At 41.1% G+C, this 20,398-nt stretch overlaps 2 protein-coding genes and 1 long non-coding RNA gene across 3 annotated transcripts in view; 1 reads left to right on the top strand and 2 right to left on the bottom strand.

Moving 5' to 3' along the window:
• The window catches only part of LOC115186489 (zinc finger protein 271-like), a gene marked incomplete at its 3' end in the record, with an annotated part of 177,799 nt that overhangs the window by 12,749 nt on the left and 144,652 nt on the right, over nt 1-20,398 (bottom strand). The window lies entirely within an intron of this gene.
• Nucleotides 600-15,668, top strand: LOC115186740 (zinc finger protein 135-like; the record flags this gene model as incomplete). Its single annotated transcript, XM_029746264.1, has 3 exons — nt 600-1,199; nt 14,825-15,285; nt 15,361-15,668. Coding segments are annotated over 3 exons (1,299 nt in total), but the record flags the coding sequence as incomplete, so codon positions are not given.
• On the bottom strand, nt 6,975-10,401 carry LOC115186742 (uncharacterized). Its single transcript, XR_003875867.1, has 2 exons — nt 10,370-10,401; nt 6,975-7,248 (listed from the first exon to the last, which is right to left on the bottom strand). It is a non-coding gene; the product is annotated as an uncharacterized LOC115186742 (long non-coding RNA).

Raw genomic sequence — 20,398 nt, 5'->3', positions numbered from 1 at the left:
AAATTGCCCTCGTGCCGCAATTTTAGCAAACACAGAAAGGGGCCTATATTGGAGACCAAAAGTCGTCTGGCACACTGCTTAGGATTTCAACAACATGAATATCTTATTTCTAGCCTACAATCATCGATGTTACTACTAATGTGAAAAGAAGTCATTTTAAGACAATTGTCAAATAATTTTAACATTCATTACAGACGTCAATTGTTGTACAACATCATGGCTACGCTGTTGGCATCACCTTTTACAGTGGATTTCCGCTGTTGTGGGCCTTTAATCATCTGTCTGACTTTGTTGTTCACACAGGAGAGATACTTACCTATCGTGGATCCTCTGGGGAGCCTCAACAACCTCCTGATGCTGAAGAGGCAGAGGAGAGTCTCTCCAGATCAGAACACCTCAATAAACACCTGCAGAGATCCACAGTGAAGAGAACTCACTGCTGCTCTGACTGTGGGAAGAGATTCACCTCCCCAGCAGGCATTAAAATTCATCAGAGAACGCACACAGGAGAGAAACCTTATATCTGTGGTCAATGTGGGAAGAGTTTTAGTCAATCTAGCTATCTGACAATGCACCAGAGAACGCACACAGGAGAGAAACCTTATATATGTGGTCAATGTGGGAGGAGTTTTACTCAGTCAGGCAGCCTGATATCACACCAGAGAACACACACAGGAGAGAAATCTTATAGCTGTGATCAATGTGGGAAGAGTTTTACTACATCTAGCTCTCTGACTCTACACCAGAGAATACACACAGGAGAGAAACCTTATAGCTGTGGTCAATGTGGGAAGAGTTTTGCTGCATCTGGCTCTCTGACTATACACCAAAGAATACACACAGGAGAGAAACCTTATAGCTGTGGTCAATGTGGGAAGAGTTTTACTATGTCAAGCAACCTGATATCACACCAGAGAATACACACAGGAGAGAAACCTTATAGCTGTGGTCAATGTGGGAAGAGTTTTGCTGCATCTGGCTCTCTGACTCTACACCAAAGAATACACACAGGAGAGAAACCTTATAGCTGTGGTCAATGTGGGAAGAGTTTTACTATGTCAAGCAACCTGATATCACACCAGAGAATACACACAGGAGAGAAACCTTATAGCTGTGATCAATGTGGGAAGACTTTTACTCAGCTAAGCAACCTGATATCACACCAGAGAACACACACAGGAGAGAAACCTTATAGCTGTGTTCAATGTGGGATGAGTTTTGGTCGATCTGACCATCTGGTATCACACCAGAGAACACACACAGGAGAGAAATCTTATAGCCTTATAGCTGTGAACATTCTGCGATAAGACATCTGATCAAACACCAGAAAATACATGAAGGGGTTGTTACATGATATCAATGAAATGTCACAATGTAGAATGTTTTAACATTGTAGTAGGAATATTTTAATAGTGTCACAATGTAGAACCCTAAACGTTTGCCCCCTGTTCTATTGATTTCAGCATGATATGGATATCAGCCTCATGGAAAAATACAAGCTCTGAATTGAAAGAGTACTATTTATGAGATTTAACAAAAAAGAGTTGTGTTACACACGTTGGTGACGCACTTGAATCAAAATGTATCTAGCTGTTTTCTATAAATTGTCCTCTAACCAGTGATGTACACATTATTCCCAGATTCCGTGTGGTTTTTGAGCAGTTAGTTTTAACAGGACGTGCAACCTCATCTCCCTCCTCTCGGCACAATTGATTTCAACATGATATCGATGAGTTATGACAAATAAGTGTTGTGTTCCTTTGTTTAGGGACCCCTAAATTTAAATGCATCACTCCAAAATGTAGCTGACTGTCTTCTGCAGGATGTCCTCTAACCAGTGAGGTAAAATATATCTCCATTTCTATGTGTTTTTTGTTTTGTTGTGTTAGTTTGAAGAGCAGATTCAACCTGGTTTCCCCCCAAATCGATATAAGATTTGTGTTTTGCGTTTAGCCAGTGCGTTGCCATGGATCTTTATTTATTTTGACTGCATGTTTTTCTGTATTGGAGATGAATTTTGTTTGTGCTCGTTCCAAGGGGACGAGAGTTCTAGAAGCTAGTGAGTTTTAGGAAGACGAGAGTTCTAGAAGCTAGTGAGTTTTAGGATTCTATAGAAAGAAAAAGGAGAAAAATAATACTATTGTATAATATTATTATTTAGAAATACGTGTTTTTTTTCTTGTTTTTAATTGTTGATAGCCAGTGATTATATTGTAGAAGGTGAAGCATTGTAGTTGATTAAAATGTGAAATGGAAGTTGTTTTCTGTTGGTGGTGAGCAAACTTGTCCAACAAAAATATAGGATATATTTGTCTTAAGGGGGAAGGTGTTAGAGGCTTTGGTTTTTCCATTTATGTTTTGAGGTTGGACTTTAGGTCTCGCCCGTTAGCATGTCTAGCTCGTTAGCACGTAGGACGCACTGATTGGTGTCACCTCGTTAGTCAGTATGTGTTACACCTGTGCTGGCTTGTCCATCTCGTTAGTGGGAAGGTGTTTCACCTGAGCTGGTCCAGGTTCTATTTAAGAGTGTCTGGCCCAGTGCTCCAGTTGTCTTGATACATGTGGAGAGTCAACACCTTTAGTTGTTCCACCTTTTTGGTTTGCTTTCTGTCTTTAAGTTTGGTGTGGGTTTTTCTTTTGTTTGTCTTTTCTTGGGCAGATTTAGTGGGTCTCATGGTGGGTGTCTTTTAGGTCCCAGTTGTTGTTACTAGTCAACTTCCAGTGGACACTGAGAGCAAAACTGCAAGATTATGTTATAATACTTTTATTGCATCAAATGGTTGTTTTATGCAACAGAATAGAGGGTTCTTAGAACTATTGTGTCGGTGTGTTCTACTGAGGATGGGCCTCTGGGAGAAAACACTGACAGGAGATTTACAATGTCTTTTGGGTGATAAAACCTAAAGAGACTGCATTCCAGAGCATGAGTTAATGTTTCTGTTCTATATGGTACCAGGGAGAGATGACCCCAGGGCCAGACCCTGGTCTCTACACAAAGAGTACTGTTTTTACAGCAGATACTGTCGGCTGAGGATTTTAAGTATCTTTCATACAAATCTTAACCTTGTGACCCGTTCTATACATCTGTTGTTGGTCATGTAGGTTGAAAGGGGTGTATCTTGGCTGTAAAAGACCTTTGTACTTTTGTCTCGTGGCTCTCAACGAATCATTTGGGGGTGATTCATCTCTCAACGAATCATCTGGGGGTGATTCGTCGACCAGCCATCATTATCATAGGGCACCCAATTGATTGACTTTATGTGTTGTATTGACCTGCTCCCTTATAAGTGAATAAAGATTTAGTTTAAGAATAACTCTGACTTGTGTGATAAGTTTGTCTCATTTGATATTAACCACCACATTTGGCGATGGGGATGTGAATCTTGACTTGGTGACCGCTCCTGGTGACCTGTGTAAATGGTGCTCCAGGGATCCCTCTAACTTGGGATCTCAGGGAGACCACACTGCGGGAACGGAGCAGATGGACCCACCTTTGATCTGAGAGGCAGTGAGCCGAGTGGATACCACATCTCCAACGTAGTTATAAAAAAAGAGGTGAGCAAAACACGCAAAGTGTAATTTTTAGAAAATCCTCGTAGGCTCTGAGTGTGTATTCCTGTGTGGAGGTGTAAACAGGGTCCAGTCAGGAGGCTCTGAGTGTGTAATCCTGTGTGGAGGTGTAAACAGGGCCCAGTCAGTTGAATCTGAGTGTGTATTCCTGTGTGGAGGTGTAAACAGGGCCCAGTCAGTAGGCTCTGAGTGTGTATTCCTGTGTGGAGGTGTAAACAGGGCCCAGTCAGTAGGCTCTGAGTGTGTATTCCTGTGTGGAGGTGTAAACAGGCCCAGTCAGTAGGCTCTGAGTGTGTATTCCGGTGTGGAGGTGTAAACAGGGCCCAGTCAGGAGGCTCTGAGTGTGTATTCCTGTGTGGAGGTGTAAACAGGGCCCAGTCAGTAGGCTCTGAGTGTGTATTCCTGTGTGGAGGTGTAAACAGGGCCCAGTCAGTAGGCTCTGAGTGTGTATTCCGGTGTGGAGGTGTAAACAGGGCCCAGTCAGGAGGCTCTGAGTGTGTATTCCTGTGTGGAGGTGTAAACAGGGCCCAGTCAGTAGGCTCTGAGTGTGTATTCCTGTGTGGAGGTGTAAACAGGGCCCAGTCAGCTATCTGGATGAAAAGTAGAATCTGTGTTTACTAGTTAAGACCATTTATGATATAGTATAAGATAGTAAGGTGCACCTGTAATTGTTTTAAACCTGTAATTGCCCATTTAAATACAGGAGAACCTATTTCAACATGACAGAGAGTCAGTCAGGAGTCCCTGACCTTATCTTCTCTCAAGAAGTCTGGTAGGCCCATTTAAATACCTTTTTTGGACATTTCAAGATAGCAGATGTTTGAGTTGGGTCTATTAACACAGCTGTGAGTTGTTAATTTTTTCATTTTTGACAAAATGAGCACTCCTGGAAGTGACAGATTTTGACTCATATTGAGTGATAAGACTGAGCTATTTAAAAACACTTTTTCAACATTTCAAGATAGCAGTTAGTTAATTTTGAGCATATCAAAGACAGCTGCAACTTTATTTTATAAATTTTTTATTAATTTTCACAATGTTTTTTTTTTTTACCCAAAATTATTCGAAGTCCACAGTCTCTGTCATTGAACTATGTTGAGCAGTGTGCCTGGTGATTGAACAGGTTACCAGGTGTGTTTTTGAATATAGTTCTTAATGGCTTTAGTGGTGTGCTGGGGTCCATTGCTTGCTAAGGGGGAACCTCCCACCCGGGTTCAGCCAACAGGGGGCGCACCCAACCCCTCTAGTAAAACTGAATGTCTCTCTCTCTCAGGCTATGAAAAAAGCCCCACCTCCTCTCGCTCAGCCATTCTAACAGTGGAAGCCAGGATCTGTGAGAAACTATGATAATAAACTGTGAACAATAATGAAGCCATGTTTGTCTGTGTGAGTGAGGATTTATTATTTAATTGTGTGATAACTTTAATTCTGTGATACCTTTATGTAATACATCCTCTGTTTCCTAACTGAATACATTTTAAGATAGCAGATGGTTCAGTCTGATCATCTCATGTACTGTTGGAACTTTATTTTAATTTTATTTTTTTTTATGACAAATTCCAGAGCCTCTGTATACATTTTTACACATTTTTTCCCCACTCTCTACTTTGTACAATGACAGAGAAAGTGGGACTCTGTCGTTTTTTCTGACAAGTTCTCTCATTGATCTCAGTTTCAGCCACCAAGGGGGTCACCCACCCTCCATGAAAACTTTCATAGGCTCTCTTTCACTCAGTAATCATGTAACAAGTCGACAGGCTCCCAGAGGCAGGGCAATCAAAGGCTCCAACTCACTGAAGTGCCCATCAGCCTAGACTCTGTTGCCGGATACTCTAGACTGCACACTGGTGCCGGATACTCTGGACTGCACACTGGTGCCGGGCTCTTGAGGCTGGGCCGACGCACTGGAAGCCTGGTGCGTGGGGCTGGTAGAGGTGGTACCAGGCTGAAGACACGCACCCTAGGGCTAGTGCGAGGAGCGGGAACAGGCTGAATAGGACTAGGCCGACTCATGGGAAGCTTGGTCCGGGTTGCTGGTACTGGTCGTGCCATATTGGATGTACTCACTTCCGGGATAGCACGAGTGGCGGGAACCGGAAAGACGGGGCCATGGAGGCGCACAGGTGGCCTTGACCGCACCGCCTGCACAACCCGTCCTGGCTGGATGGAACTAGCAGCCCTGCATGAGCGGGGTGCTGGTACAGGGCGAACTGGGCTGTGCAGGGGCCTGATGGTTGCCGTGCATAGAGCGGGAGTAGGGTAGCCTGGTCCTAGGAGGCGTACCGGCGACCAGATGCGCTGCGCAGGCATCCTCCTACCAGGCTGGATGCCCACTCTAGCACGGCATCTGCGAGGGGCTGGAATGGCGCGCACCGGACTGTGCGTGCGTATGGGTGAGAGTGCGCACCTCAGCAAAACACGGCGCCCTCCACTCCATACGCTCCTCCACATAATCACGGGTAGCTGGCTTATGGCTCTTCCTTGGCCTAGCCAAACTACCCATGTGCCCCCCCAAAAAATGTATTGGGGGTGCCTCTCCGGCTTTCTCACCAGTCGTGTACCCCGGTAGCGTTCCCGGTCCTCACCAGCCTTTCTCCACGGGCCCTCTCCGGCCAGAATCTGGTCCCAAGTCCATTTCTCACGAGTGTCCATGTCGAAGTCTATTTCCTCAGAATAGTCCATATATTCAGCGTCCTGCTCCTTTTTCCGCTGCTTGGTCTTGTTGTGGTGGGTGGTTCTGTCACAATAGTTGAAACCGTGTTGTATGGACCAAACTGCAGACGGAATGTGGATACTCATCTTTTTAATATATAAGAGCAAAGCATCCACAGGAAAAACAATAATTACTAACGACATGCTAAGTACAAACAAAAGACTAGCAGTGTTAGCACAACCACCCACAAACCCAAGTGACAAACATACTCCTAAATATATGACTCCCAATCAGGAACAACGATCCCCAGCTGTTCCTGATCAGGAGTCACAAGACTAACACAGAAACAGACATACTAGACAACACATACAGACTTCTTCTGCCACGTCCTGACCAAAATACTACACCACTACTCCCTCTGCTGGTCAGGACGTGACAATTTAAGATAATTGACGAGAAAAGTCTCGTCCAACCATCGAGTATCTCATTGCACCCTCATATGCCATGTCTTGAAATATGCAGACAGACAGATTAAAAGTAATTTTACATTGTATAACTGTACTTCTGACAGCCAACTTTCTAACTCCGCCCATAACTCTGACGTCATAACATTCCCAGAAGGATTATTGAGTCATTGTTAGTTTTACACTGAAGACATGACTCTGCCATTGTGCTGTAGAATTAGGGGATTTTGTCTCTTGTATAATAAGGGACTATCATTTGTTCCAACATCACAGGCCACAAACTTTGATACAGTTAAAGACTTCCAAAAGTGTTTTAATGGGGTTTCTCCCTGTGCACCTGCCAATGTAAATCCATTGAACGAGACAAGTTACCAGACAGGACATATTGCTAATGCTCTTCCCATTGATAACCTGAATGACAATTAACTAGTGGGCGGTGGTGGTGATGACGGCCTATTCGATGACGTCGTCCATCGGGATTCCCCCAAAAAAGAAGACGCTCTGGATTGATCACTGGAGTCAGATGTGAAGGAGGAGGTTGAATTGCTGCATGCAAAAACACTGTTTACAAAAGCTTTGTTAAAGAACAAGAAGGCTGGCACACTGTTTACAAAAGCTTTGTTAAAAAAAATAGCTTTTCTTTCAAAAACAAGGACATTCCGAAGTGACCCCAAACTGTTGAACGGTTAGATCCTTCAACCGAAGTCGCGACTCCCCACAGTATGTTGTACCAAAGTTGACTGACCCTTAAGGGAACTACACTGCCATAAATACAAGGAAAGTCAAGAAGTGTTAAATAAATAAAAAAAATTAAATACAAATCCGGCAAGGCACCAACTTTGAGAAGGGTTTAAAACAAAGGTTTGAAACAATTTATAAATGTTATGGAATGTAGGTATGTTTCGCCTTTAATGTAATGGCATTGAAAATAAATGGAAAAAGGCGAATATGTGTTTGAATACCCATACTAACATACTGTATACTACATACTTAATGAGTACATACTCTTAGTTAATTGTAGAATACTGTAACTACATACTTAATGAGTATATACTACATACTATTAGTTAATTGTAGTATACTGTAACTACATACTTAATGAGTATATACTACATACTATTAGTTAATTGTAGTTAACTGTAACTACATACTTAATGAGTATATACTACATACTATTAGTTAACTGTAGTATACTGTAACTACATACTTAATGAGTATATACTATTAGTTAATTGTAGTATACTGTAACTACATACTTAATGAGTATATACTACATACTATTAGTTAATTGTAGTATACTGTATACTACATACTTAATGAGTATATACTACATATTATTAGTTAATTGTAGTAAACTGTAACTACATACTTAATGAGTATATACTATTAGTTAATTGTAGTATACTGTAACTACATACTTAATGAGTATATACTACATACTATTAGTTAATTGTAGTATACTGTAACTACATACTTAATGAGTATATACTACATACTATTAGTTAATTGTAGTATACTGTAACTTCATACTTAATGAGTATATACTACATACTATTAGTTAATTGTAGTATACTGTAACTACATACTTAATGAGTATATACTACATACTATTAGTTAATTGTAGTAAACTGTAACCGAACCGTTTCCTTTCAGTTGAGGCTCTTCTCCTGTCTACCGGATGTTTATGCTGTTGCTATGCAACCTCTTGTTAGCTAGTTAGCATAACACATCACTAGTTAGACATTTTACGACTTCGGGTGTGTTTTTAAATTCAACTTGAATACCAGAGTGCTTCATAAATTCAGACTGTTGTCAGGTTGTCCGTTTGTAAATTCAGCCCGTTTCGCTCTCGGAGCCACTGGCCGCTCCAGCCGAGGAGTTGGGTTGATTTGACCGTTCTGACCTTAGCTTGCTAGCTACTTCCAGACACAAATGAGACTCTGACCATTTTACTCGCCCTAGCAGAGCTGGTTAGGCAGTTTTCATGTTATCCAGGGTGACTGTAACTGTGCTGCTGGAAAACATTTAATTACGGTTTTTGTTGCCTACGTTTACTGACACCTGGACATATTCAACGGGTGTTGAGCGCTAGTAAATTCATTATTCTGCTCTCTGGTACTCAAACGAGATGCTCTGAAATCAGAGTAGATAGTCAGAGTGAATTTATGAAAGCACCCGAATGTCCATTGAGAAAGCACAACGACTATACCGTTTAGTTAAGCTAAGAATGACGGGAATAATCAAGTCAATAAACGTTGGGTAGTTAGTTAGAATATAGTTAATATACTGACAAGTTTGATGTATAAGTAGCCAACTAACGTCAACTAGCTAGTTAACATACCGGACCATACTGCTGTAATAACATGCTAACAAATTGTCAGCCAAAATAACGTGTAAGGTAACTTATTTGAAAAGTCATAACTTTATTACATTGCTCAACATTTTCTTAACATTTGTCATAATTAGTTAAAACAATGAATTTGTATCGGCTCTCCTTGGACTTCGGCTGAATATTTTCCGCCATTTTCTACAAATCTGAAAACAATGTGAAGCCACGCCCATTTCCTGAAGAATTGCATTATGGGCCCTAACGTACTGCGTGTTTACGTCATATTATGGCGAATTTAGTACGACATCCGGGAACTTTTGGCATACTACCTATATCAAACTATGACCAATAAGCACACTATATACTCAGTTAACATCACAAATAGTACGGTTAGTATGAGTATTCTAACACAGCTAATGACTTATCAACAGCTCTAACAATTTGACCCCCACAGGAAATCTACACTGGTAGTTATAGATAGACCCATTTACTATATAACCATTGATTCTTGAAGAATATTGTAAATTCAATATTAATAAATGCCTCAAATGTTTCAACTTTATTACCCCACCAGAAACCAAAACATAAGCTCGTATAACGCCACTGTTTGTTAACAAGCACTGTATAGCCTTGAAATCTTGTTTAAAACTATAATTTTGACCTTATGGCCAGCCAGTCCTTGTATTCATAGTGTAGTGAATTCAGTGGGTAGCCCTGAGCTGGACTCAAACCTGGGTCCAGCAACTGTCAAGCCAACACCTTATAACTGTTACGCCAAGATGTCTGAACTTCTTGAAGAGGTCGCTAGGTGTTGAGTTACGGTTGTCACAATAGCTTTCTCTATGAATTTGAGAGTGGTTACACTTCTCCAGCCCCCATCCCTCTTCTGTTTACCAAACCAAGTCTCTGGGCAGCCATTTTGTTGCTGTTGAAAAACCCACACAACCCAGGAATCTACAATTCAAACAATAACAAATCTGTCATTCCACCACTGTTTTGGTAACAAGATGATTATGGGGTTGGAGAAATGTAACTACAGACAGACCTATGGATGCAAGGACTGACTATCCATGATATCAACATTATAGTTTTAACCATGTTGAGGCTATACAGTGTTGATTTACATTGTTTCTAAACATTGGAGTAAAAAAAGCTTATTAGGGGTTCTGATGGGGTACAACAGTTGAACTAAGCTCATGAGACATGTGTTACATTCTTCAAGAATCAATGGCTATAAATAAATAATTTAAAACGTCTAAAAATGGATGTAGCTATTGCATATTTCACCTTTAACACCAAACATCAGATCAACAACTGCAGAGTTTGTGCCTCTGAATTTAAGACAGTACTTACTAGTGTTAATCAGGGCCCGTTCATCGTTAGAACCATTGGATGCCTTAACATGCCTTTGGGAAACCGGGCCCAGATATCCAGTTTCATACTCGTCTTCCTCCAATGTGACAGTCATCTCCCCCTCCTCCTCTTTCACTCTGAAAGCGTCTTCCTCTTCTTTAACTGAAACGTCTTTCTCTTCTTCTTTCACTGTAACAGCCTCACCCTCTACTTGTTTTTGTATTGTGACATCCACTTCTTCCTCTTTCACGACAACGTTCAGCCACAGACCCCCTTTCTCCGTCCAGCAGACCTCTTCTTTAGCAGGAGAGTAGCTCAGTGAGCTCATGGTCGGGGATGTTAGCTAGCTAGGCTAATGCTAACTTAACCAGCCCGCTAGCTGAACAATAACAACAACACCATAAATATGATAATAAATCGGATAACTAACTAGACGACAGAAGTGGGTTTAAAACACAGTGGCTAATATACACGAAAGCGTCTAAAGAGCTTTATTGGTTCGGCTATTTTGTCTAGCAAGCTACCGAGGTGGCTGAATAACTGTTGCTGCTGTTGAAAGAAGCGTTCTGTCCACTACATTATACGTCACACCAACAGCATCGCCTTAAAGCCCCACATGATGTATTGTTACACCATGTAGGATCAGTATAGACCTAGTCTGTTCATTATATACATCTACATGATGTATTGTTACACAATGTAGGAGCAGTATAGACCTAGTCTGTTCATTATATACATCTACATGATGTATTGTTACACCATGTAGGAGCAGTATAGACCTAGTCTGTTCATTATATACATCTACATGATGTATTGTTACACCATGTAGGAGCAGTATAGACCTAGTCTGTTCATTATATACATCTACATGATGTATTGTTACACCATGTAGGATCAGTATAGACCTAGTCTGTTCATTATATACATCTACATGATGTATTGTTACACCATGTAGGAGCAGTATAGACCTAGTCTGTTCATTATATACATCTACATGATGTATTGTTACACCATGTAGGAGCAGTATAGACCTAGTCTGTTCATTATATACATCTACATGATGTATTGTTACACCATGTAGGAGAAGTATAGACCTAGTCTGTTCATTATATACATCTACATTATGTATTGTTACACCATGTAGGAGCAGTATAGACCTAGTCTGTTCATTATATACATCTACATGATGTATTGTTACACCATGTAGGAGCAGTATAGACCTAGTCTGTTCATTATATACATCTACATGATGTATTGTTACACCATGTAGGAGCAGTATAGACCTAGTCTGTTCATTATATACATCTACATGATGTATTGTTACACCATGTAGGAGCAGTATAGACCTAGTCTGTTCATTATATACATCTACATGATGTATTGTTACACCATGTAGGAGCAGTATAGACCTAGTCTGTTCATTATATACATCTACATGATGTATTGTTAGTCCATGTAGGAGCAGTATAGACCGATAGTAGAAGGCTACTTATTTAGATGTTGTTTGACTGAATGAAACTGCCTTAAATGTGCTGTAGTAAACATTTTTTATTCTCACTAATCAATCAACACATTCAGGTCTTTGTATGTCTCAATATAACAGTATTATTTAATTAAATCCATGTAAAATAATCTTAGTCTGAATATAAAATGTGATCCTCAACTGCGTTTCCCTCCAGTCAGCAGACGGCGATGTGCGTCTTTCAGGCGATGCTGCAGCGTGACGTATAATCTAGTGGACGGTTCTTCATAAACAGCTCGTCAACCACCTCGGTAGCTTGCTAGCCAACATAGCCGAAAGGTTCAACCTATTTATACGCTTTCGGTGTATATTAGCTACTGTGTTTTAGACACACTTCTGTCGTATCTACTTGTTAACCTATTTAATTTAATATTACGTTATTTTTTATTAGTCAGCTATAGTAGCTGGCTGGTTAAGTTAGCATTAGCCTAGTCGCTAATGATAGCTAGCTAGCTAACATCCCCGAACATGAGCTCCCTAAACTACTCCCCTCCTGTTAAAGAAGAGGAGGTCTGCTGGACGGATAAAGAAGCTCTGGGGCTGAACATTGTCGTGAAAGAGGAGAAGGAAGAGGAGGATGTCACAGTAAAACAAGAAGTAGAGGGTGAGGCTGTTACAGTGAAAGAAGAAGCGAAAGACGTTTCAGTTAAACAAGAGGAATACTCGTTCAGAGTGAAAGAGGAGGAGGATGCAGTTTTTGAAGTGAAAGAGGAGGAGGAGACAGAAGGTCAGATTAACACCAGTAAATACTATTATTTAATAACGGGGCACAATTCCTGCAGTTGTTGAACTGATTTACACAAACGTGGTTTTAAAGCAGCAATGGTTTTTGTTTTGCATACATTTTAAAATGAAAAATCAGAGTCTGGTGTAATTCTGTTACTGTAGAATTGCCCAGCTCCTAACTATACTCAACAAAAAATATAAACGCAACATGCGACAACTTCAAAGATTTTACTGAGTTACAGTTCATAGAAGTCAATTGAAATATATTCATTAGGCCCTAATCTATGGATTTCACGACTGGGCAGGTGCGCTGCCATATGCCCACCCACTGGGGCACAAGACCCAGCCAATCAGAATTAGGTTTTCCACACAAAAGGGCTTCATTACAGACAGAAATACTCCTCAGCCCCCCCTCCCTCAGACGATCCCTCATGAAACATGGGACCAACACTTTCCATGTTGCGTTTATATTTTTGTTCAGTATATAAACTTAGAAACACATGTCAGCGTAGAGCCCTGAACTATAATAATAAGGCAGCAGTTTATCTGTCAGGACAGTGTGGTGTGTAGTGATCAGCAGTTTTTCTGGCAGGACAGTGTGGTGTGTAGTGATCAGCAGTTTATCTGGCAGGACAGTGTGGTGTGTAGTGATCAGCAGTTTATCTGGCAGGACAGTGTGGTGTGTAGTGATCAGCAGTTTATCTGGCAGGACAGTGTGGTGTGTAGTGATCAGCAGTTTATCTGGCAGGACAGTGTGGTGTGTAGTTATCAGCAGTTTATCTGGCAGGACAGTGTGGTGTGTAGTGATCAGCAGTTTATCTGGCAGGACAGTGTGGTGTGTAGTGATCAGCAGTTTATCTGGCAGGACAGTGTGGTGTGTAGTGATCAGCAGTTTATCTGGCAGGACAGTGTGGTGTGTAGTGATCAGCAGTTTATCTGGCAGGACAGTGTGGTGTGTAGTGATCAGCAGTTTATCTGGCAGGACAGTGTGGTGTGTAGTGATCAGCAGTTTATCTGGCAGGACAGTGTGGTGTGTGGTGATCAGTTTATCTGTCAGGACAGTGTGGTGTGTAGTGATCAACAGTTTATCTGGCAGGACAGTGTGGTGTGTAGTGATCAGCAGTTTATCTGGCAGGACAGTGTGGTGTGTAGTGATCAGCAGTTTATCTGGCAGGACAGTGTGGTGTGTAGTGATCAGCAGTTTATCTGGCAGGACAGTGTGGTGTGTAGTGATCAGCAGTTTATCTGGCAGGACAGTGTGGTGTGTAGTGATCAGCAGTTTATCTGGCAGGACAGTGTGGTGTGTAGTTATCAGCAGTTTATCTGGCAGGACAGTGTGGTGTGTAGTGATCAGCAGTTTATCTGGCAGGACAGTGTGGTGTGTAGTGATCAGCAGTTTATCTGGCAGGACAGTGTGGTGTGTAGTGATCAGTTTATCTGGCAGGACAGTGTGGTGTGTAGTGATCAGCAGTTTATCTGGCAGGACAGTGTGGTGTGTAGTGATCAGTTTATCTGGCAGGACAGTGTGGTGTGTAGTGATCAGTTTATCTGGCAGGACAGTGTGGTGTGTAGTGATCAGCAGTTTATCTGGCAGGACAGTGTGGTGTGTAGTGATCAGTTAATCTGGCAGGACAGTGTGGTGTGTAGTGATCAGCAGTTTATCTGTCAGGACAGTGTGGTGTGTAGTGATGTGTTATGGAGGCACTTTGGTGATTCTTCATGTTCATCATTACTATTGTATCTAAATGAATTATTTTAACACATTGGTTAAAAGTCTCTTGTCACAAAAATGTAATTACATTGAGAAGTATACCACATTACTTCATAATTACATTTCTTGTTTTACAAACATTTCCAAGCTGCTCATTAGTTTCTTGTTGTTGTGATTTTTGGTGTAATCAGTCATGGCAAAAAAATATTTGGGCTGGTAAAAAATCAGTGGCTGGTATATTCTATCATCTGCCTGTTACAGTGGCTGGTGGACCAAAATCAAAGTAAAACAAGACTTAGACGACATTTGTCAATGTCAAAAAACATTTAAACATTCACTATATTGACAGTCTGACTTTGACGTTCATACAGGAGAGAGACGTGACTATCATGGATCCTCTGGGGAGCCTCAACAACATCGTGAAGCTGACAAGGCAGAGAAGAGTCTCTCCACATCAGGACACCTCAAGAAACACCATCAGATACCCACAGGAAAGAAACCTCACTGCTGCTCTGACTGTGGGAAACGTTTCAAGTCTTCATCAGAATTGAAAAAACACCAGCGAGTACACACAGGAGAGAAACCTTATAGCTGTAATCAATGTGGGAAGAGTTTTACTCAGTCAAGCCACCTGGTATCACACCAGAGAACACACACAGGAGAGAAGCCTTATAGCTGTGATCAGTGTGGCAAGAGTTTTACTCAGTCAAGTAGCCTGGTATCACACCAGAGAACACACACAGGAGAGCAGCCATATGGCTGTGATCAGTGTGGCAAGAGTTTTACTCAGTCAAGTAGCCTGGTATCACACCAGAGAACACACACAGGAGAGCAGCCTTATAGCTGTGATCAGTGTGGCAAGAGTTTTACTCAGTCAAGTAGCCTGGTATCACACCAGAGAACACACACTGGAGAGCAGCCATATAGCTGTGATCAGTGTGGCAAGGGTTTTACTCTGTCAACCAACCTGGTATCACACCAGAGAACACACACAGGACATCAGCCATATAGCTGTGATGTATGTGAGGATAGTTTTACTACATCAAGCCAGCTGGTAGTACACCAGCGAGTACACACAGGAGAGAAACCTTATAGCTGTAATCAGTGTGGGAAGAGTTTTACTCAGTCAAACAGCCTGAAATCACACCAGAGAACACACACAGGAGAGAAACCTTATAGCTGTGATCAATGTGACAAGAGATACTCTCATTCAAGTGGTCTGATTAACCATCAGAAAATACATGCAGGAGATCCACGGAGTGTGGAATGACCTCCAACACCAGACCTGGGTAGTAGAACACAGAGTGTGGAATGACCTCCAACACCAGACCTACAGTTGAAGTCGGAAGTTTACATACACTTAGGTTGGAGTCATTAAAACTTGTTTTTCAACCACTCCATGAATTTCTTTTTAAGAAACTATATTTTTGGCAAGTCGGTTAGGACATGTACTTTGTGCATGATACAGGTAATTCTTCCAACAGTTGTTTACAGACAGATTATTTCACTTATAATTCACTGTATCACAATTCCACTGTGTCAGAAGTTTACATACACTAAGTTGACTGTGCCTTTAAACAGCTTGGAAAATTCCAGAAAATTATATCATGTCTTTAGAAGCTTCTGATAGGCTAATTGACATAATTTAAGTCAATTGGAGGTGTACCTGTGGATGTATTTCAAGGCCTACCTTCAAACTCAGTGCCCCCTTGCTTGACATCATGGGAAAATCAAAAGAAATCAGCCAAGACCTCAGAAAAAAAATTGTAGACCTCCACAAGTCTGGTTCATCCTTGGGAGCAATTTCCAAAGGCCTGAATATACCACATTCATCTGTACAAAGAATAGTACGGAAGTATAAACACCCTGGGACCACGCAGCCATCGTACCGTTCAGGAGGAGACGCGTTCTGTCTCCTAGAGATGAACATACTTTGGTGCGAAAAGTGCAAATCAATCCCAGAACAACAGCAAAGGACCTTGTGAAGATGCTGGAGGAAACAGGTACAGAAGTATCTATATCCACAGAAAAACTAATCCTATATTGACATAACCTGAAAGGCCGCTCAGCAAGGAAGAAGCCACTGCTCCAAAACCTCCATGAAAAAGCCATACTACGGTTTGCAACTGCACATAGGGACGAAGATTGTACATTTTGGAAAAATGTCATCTGGTCTGATTATACAAAAATAGAACTGTTTGTCCATAATGACCATCGTTATGTTTGGAAGAAAAAGGGGGATGCTTGCAAGCCGAAGAACACCATCCCAACCGTGAAGCACGGGGGTGGCAGCATCATGTTGTGTGGGTGCTTTGCTGCAGGAGGGACTGGTGCACTTCACAAAATAGATGGCATCATAAGAAAGGAAAATTATGTGGATATATTGAAGCAACATCTCAAGACATCAGCCAGGAAGTTAAAGCTTGGTCGCAAATGGGTTTTACAAATGGACAATGACTCCAAGCATACTTCCAAAGTTGTGGCAAAATGGCTTAAGGACAACAAAGTCAGGGTATTGGAGTGGCCATCACAAAGCCCTGACCTCAATCCTATAGAAAATTTGTGGGCAGAACTGAAAAAGCGTGTGCGAGCAAGGAGGCCTACAAACCTGACTCAGTTACACCAGCTCTGTCAGGAGGAATGGGTCAAAATCCATCCAACTTATTGTGGGAAGCTTGTGGAAGGCTACCCGAAACATTTAACCCAAGTTAAACAATTTAAAGGCAATGCCACCAAATACTAATTGAGTGTATGTAAACTTCTGACCCACTGGGAATGTGATGAAAGAAATTAAAGCTGAAATAAATCATTCTCTCTACTATTATTCTGACATTTCACATTCTTAAAATAAAGTGGTGATCCTAACTGACCTAAGACAGGGGATTTTTACTAGGATTAAAAGTCAGGAATTGAGAAAAACTGAGTTTAAATGTATTTGGCTAAGGTGTATGTAAACTTCCGACTTCAACTGTACCTCATCACCATATTGTTATTTATTGTTTTGGTCCTTTGCACCCCAGTATCTCTACTTGCACATCCATCTTCTGCACATTAATTGCTCAATTGTAATTACTTCGTCACTACGGCCTATTTATTGCCTTACCTCCCTAATCTTACCTCATTTGCACACACTGTATATAGACTTTTCTATTGTGTTATTGACTGTACGTTTGTTTATTCCATGTGTAACTCTGTGTTGTTGTTTGTGTCGCACTGCTTTGCTTTATCTTGGCCAGGTCGCAGTTGTAAATGAGAACTTGTTCTAAACTGGCCTACCTGGTTAAATAAAGGTGAACTAAAATTCAATTAAAAATATATAAATATGTAATAATATGCTTATAGGTAACCAGATATTTAATACAACTAGGTTAAGTCTTTAAACATACTGTATCGTTACACTGGTGAGTAAAAACTCATACTTCCTACACCTTTAACTTGTCTGAAAATAAAATATACATTTTACTCAACTGCGTTACCCACTCCAGTCAGCAGATGGCGGTCTGGGAATTTAAGGTAATGCTGTTGGTGTGACGTATAATCTAGTGGACGAAACTCTTCTTTCAACAGTAGCAACAGTTAGTTAGCCACCTCGGTAGCTCGCTAGACAAAATAGCCGAACCAATAAAGCTCTTTAGACGCTTTCGTGTATATTAGCAACTGTGTTTAAAACCCACTACTGTCGTCTAGTTAGTTATCAGATTTAATTTCATATTTACGGTGTTGTTGTTATTGGTCAGCTAGCGGGCTGGATAAATTAGCATTAGCCTAGCTAGCTAACATCCCCGACCATGAGTTCACTGAGCTACTCTCCTAAAGAAGAGGGTGTTAGCTCGACGGCGAAAGATGGACTGTGGCTGAACGTTGTCGTGAAAGAAGAGGAGGAAGAAGAGGATGTCTCAGTAAAACATGAAGTAGAGGGTGAGGCTGTTACAGTGAAAGAAGAAGAGGAAGACGCGTTCAGAGTGAAGGAGGAGGAGGAAGAGAAAGAGGAGGATGGGGAGATGACTGTCACATCCAAAAAGGAGGAAACTGGATTTCTGGGCTCGGTTTCTCAAACGCATCTTAAGACATCCAACGATGAACTTAGCCGTAAGATGGTTTTGAGAAACCGTTCCCTGATTAACACTGGTAAGTACTGTTGTTGTATCCCATCAGAACCCTAAATAACCTTTTTTTACTCCAATGTTTAGAAACAATGTAAATCAACACTGTATAGCCTCAACATGGTTAAAACTATAATGTTGATATCACGGATGGCCAGTCCTTGCATCCATAGGTCTGTCTATGAATTTGAAAGTAGTTACATTTCTCCAACCCCATCATCTTATTACCAAAACAGTGTTTGAACTGCAGATTGGTTGATTGATGTGTTTTTTTTAAACAGCAACAAAATGGCTGCCCAGAGACTTGGTTTGGTAAACAGCTGAGGGATGGGGGCTGGAGAAATGTATCCACTCTCAAATTCATAGAGAAAGCTATTGTAGCAACCGTAACCCAACACCTAGCTACCCCGTCTAGACGTTCAGACATCTTGGCATAACAGTTATAAGGTGTTGGCTTGACAGTCACGACCCAACTTTGAGTTAAGCTCAGGGCTATCCCCTGAATTCACTACACTATGAATACAAGGACTGGCCATCCATGAGGTCAAAATGATTGTTTTAAACAGATTTCAAGGATATATAGTATATTCTAGAATTCATCCATGATGTCATAATGATAGTTTAACCAGGTTTCTAGGCGATATAGTATATTCTAGAATTCATCCCTGATGTCCTAATGATAGTTTAACCAGGTTTCTAGGCTATATGGTATATTCTATAATTACCCGTGTAGATTTCCTGTGGGGGGCAAATTATTACAGCTGTTGATAAGTCATTGTATAATATTCAGCCAATTTTTTTTCATGCCATTACATTAAAGGCGAAACATACCTAGATTCAATAACATTCATGAATTGGTTTGAAACCTTTGTTTTAAACCCTTCTCAAAGTTGGTCCCGTGATGGATTTGTGAAAAACGGTTTGTCAAAAAACACTTATTTATTTAAATGTAACCTTTATTTAACTAGGCAAGTCAGTTAAGATTAAGAACAAATTCTTATTTCCAATGATGGCCTACCGCCGGACGACGCTGGGCCAATTGTGCACCACCCTATGGGACTCCCAATCACGGCCGGTTTTGATACAGCCTGTAGTGACGCCGCAAGCACAGAGATAAAATGTCTTAGACCGCTATGCCACTCGGGAGCCCCAAAATCATGTTCTAGTGCTGTCCCCAACTAAAATAGGGGCGCTGGCGTCATAATGGTGATGGCCCTCCCCATGTGACCAAGATCAACAGCCTCTCGTTCAGACAGTTTTGATAGTAGGAGACTCAAACCACTTTGTAAAGACTGGGGACATCTAGTGGAAGCCATAGGAAGTGCTCAATGAACCATAGCTCACGGTGTGATTTATAGGCAAAGTGCTGAAGTTGAGTCCGCAAATCAAATTTCCACATCCTGTTAGAAACTGTCTCGGGGTTTTGACTGCCAAATGAGTTCTGTTATACTCACAGACACCATTCAAACAGTTTTAGAAAATGTAGGGTGTTTTCTATCCATATCTACTAATTATATGCATATCCTAGCTTCTGAGTTTGAGTAGGAGGCCGTTTAAAATGGGCACATATTTTTTTCAAAAATCGCTGTAGCGCCCCCTATCCTAGGCGACCACTTTAACCAGATTTCTAGGCTATATAGTATATTCTATAACTGCCAGTGAAGATTTCTTGTGGAGGCAAATTATTAGAGCTGTTGATAAGTCATTGTATAATATTCAACCAATTTCTTTTCATGCCATTACATTAAAGGCAAAACATACCTAGATTTAATTACATTCATGAATTGGTTTGAAACCTTTGTTTTAAACCCTTCTCAAAATTGGTGCCTTGATGGATTTAAAAAAAATGGTTTGTCATAAAACACTTTTTATTTATTTAAATGTAACCTTTATTTAACTAGGCAAGTCAGTTAAGAACAAATTCTTATTTACAATGACGGTCTACCCCGGACGACGCTGGGCCAATT

The sequence above is a fragment of the Salmo trutta genome, unplaced genomic scaffold (assembly GCF_901001165.1).
Source record: "Salmo trutta unplaced genomic scaffold, fSalTru1.1, whole genome shotgun sequence".
Classification (NCBI taxonomy): domain Eukaryota; kingdom Metazoa; phylum Chordata; class Actinopteri; order Salmoniformes; family Salmonidae; genus Salmo; species Salmo trutta.
Note: the sequence above shows the minus strand (reverse complement) of the source record. Positions and strands in the feature narration are given on the sequence as shown.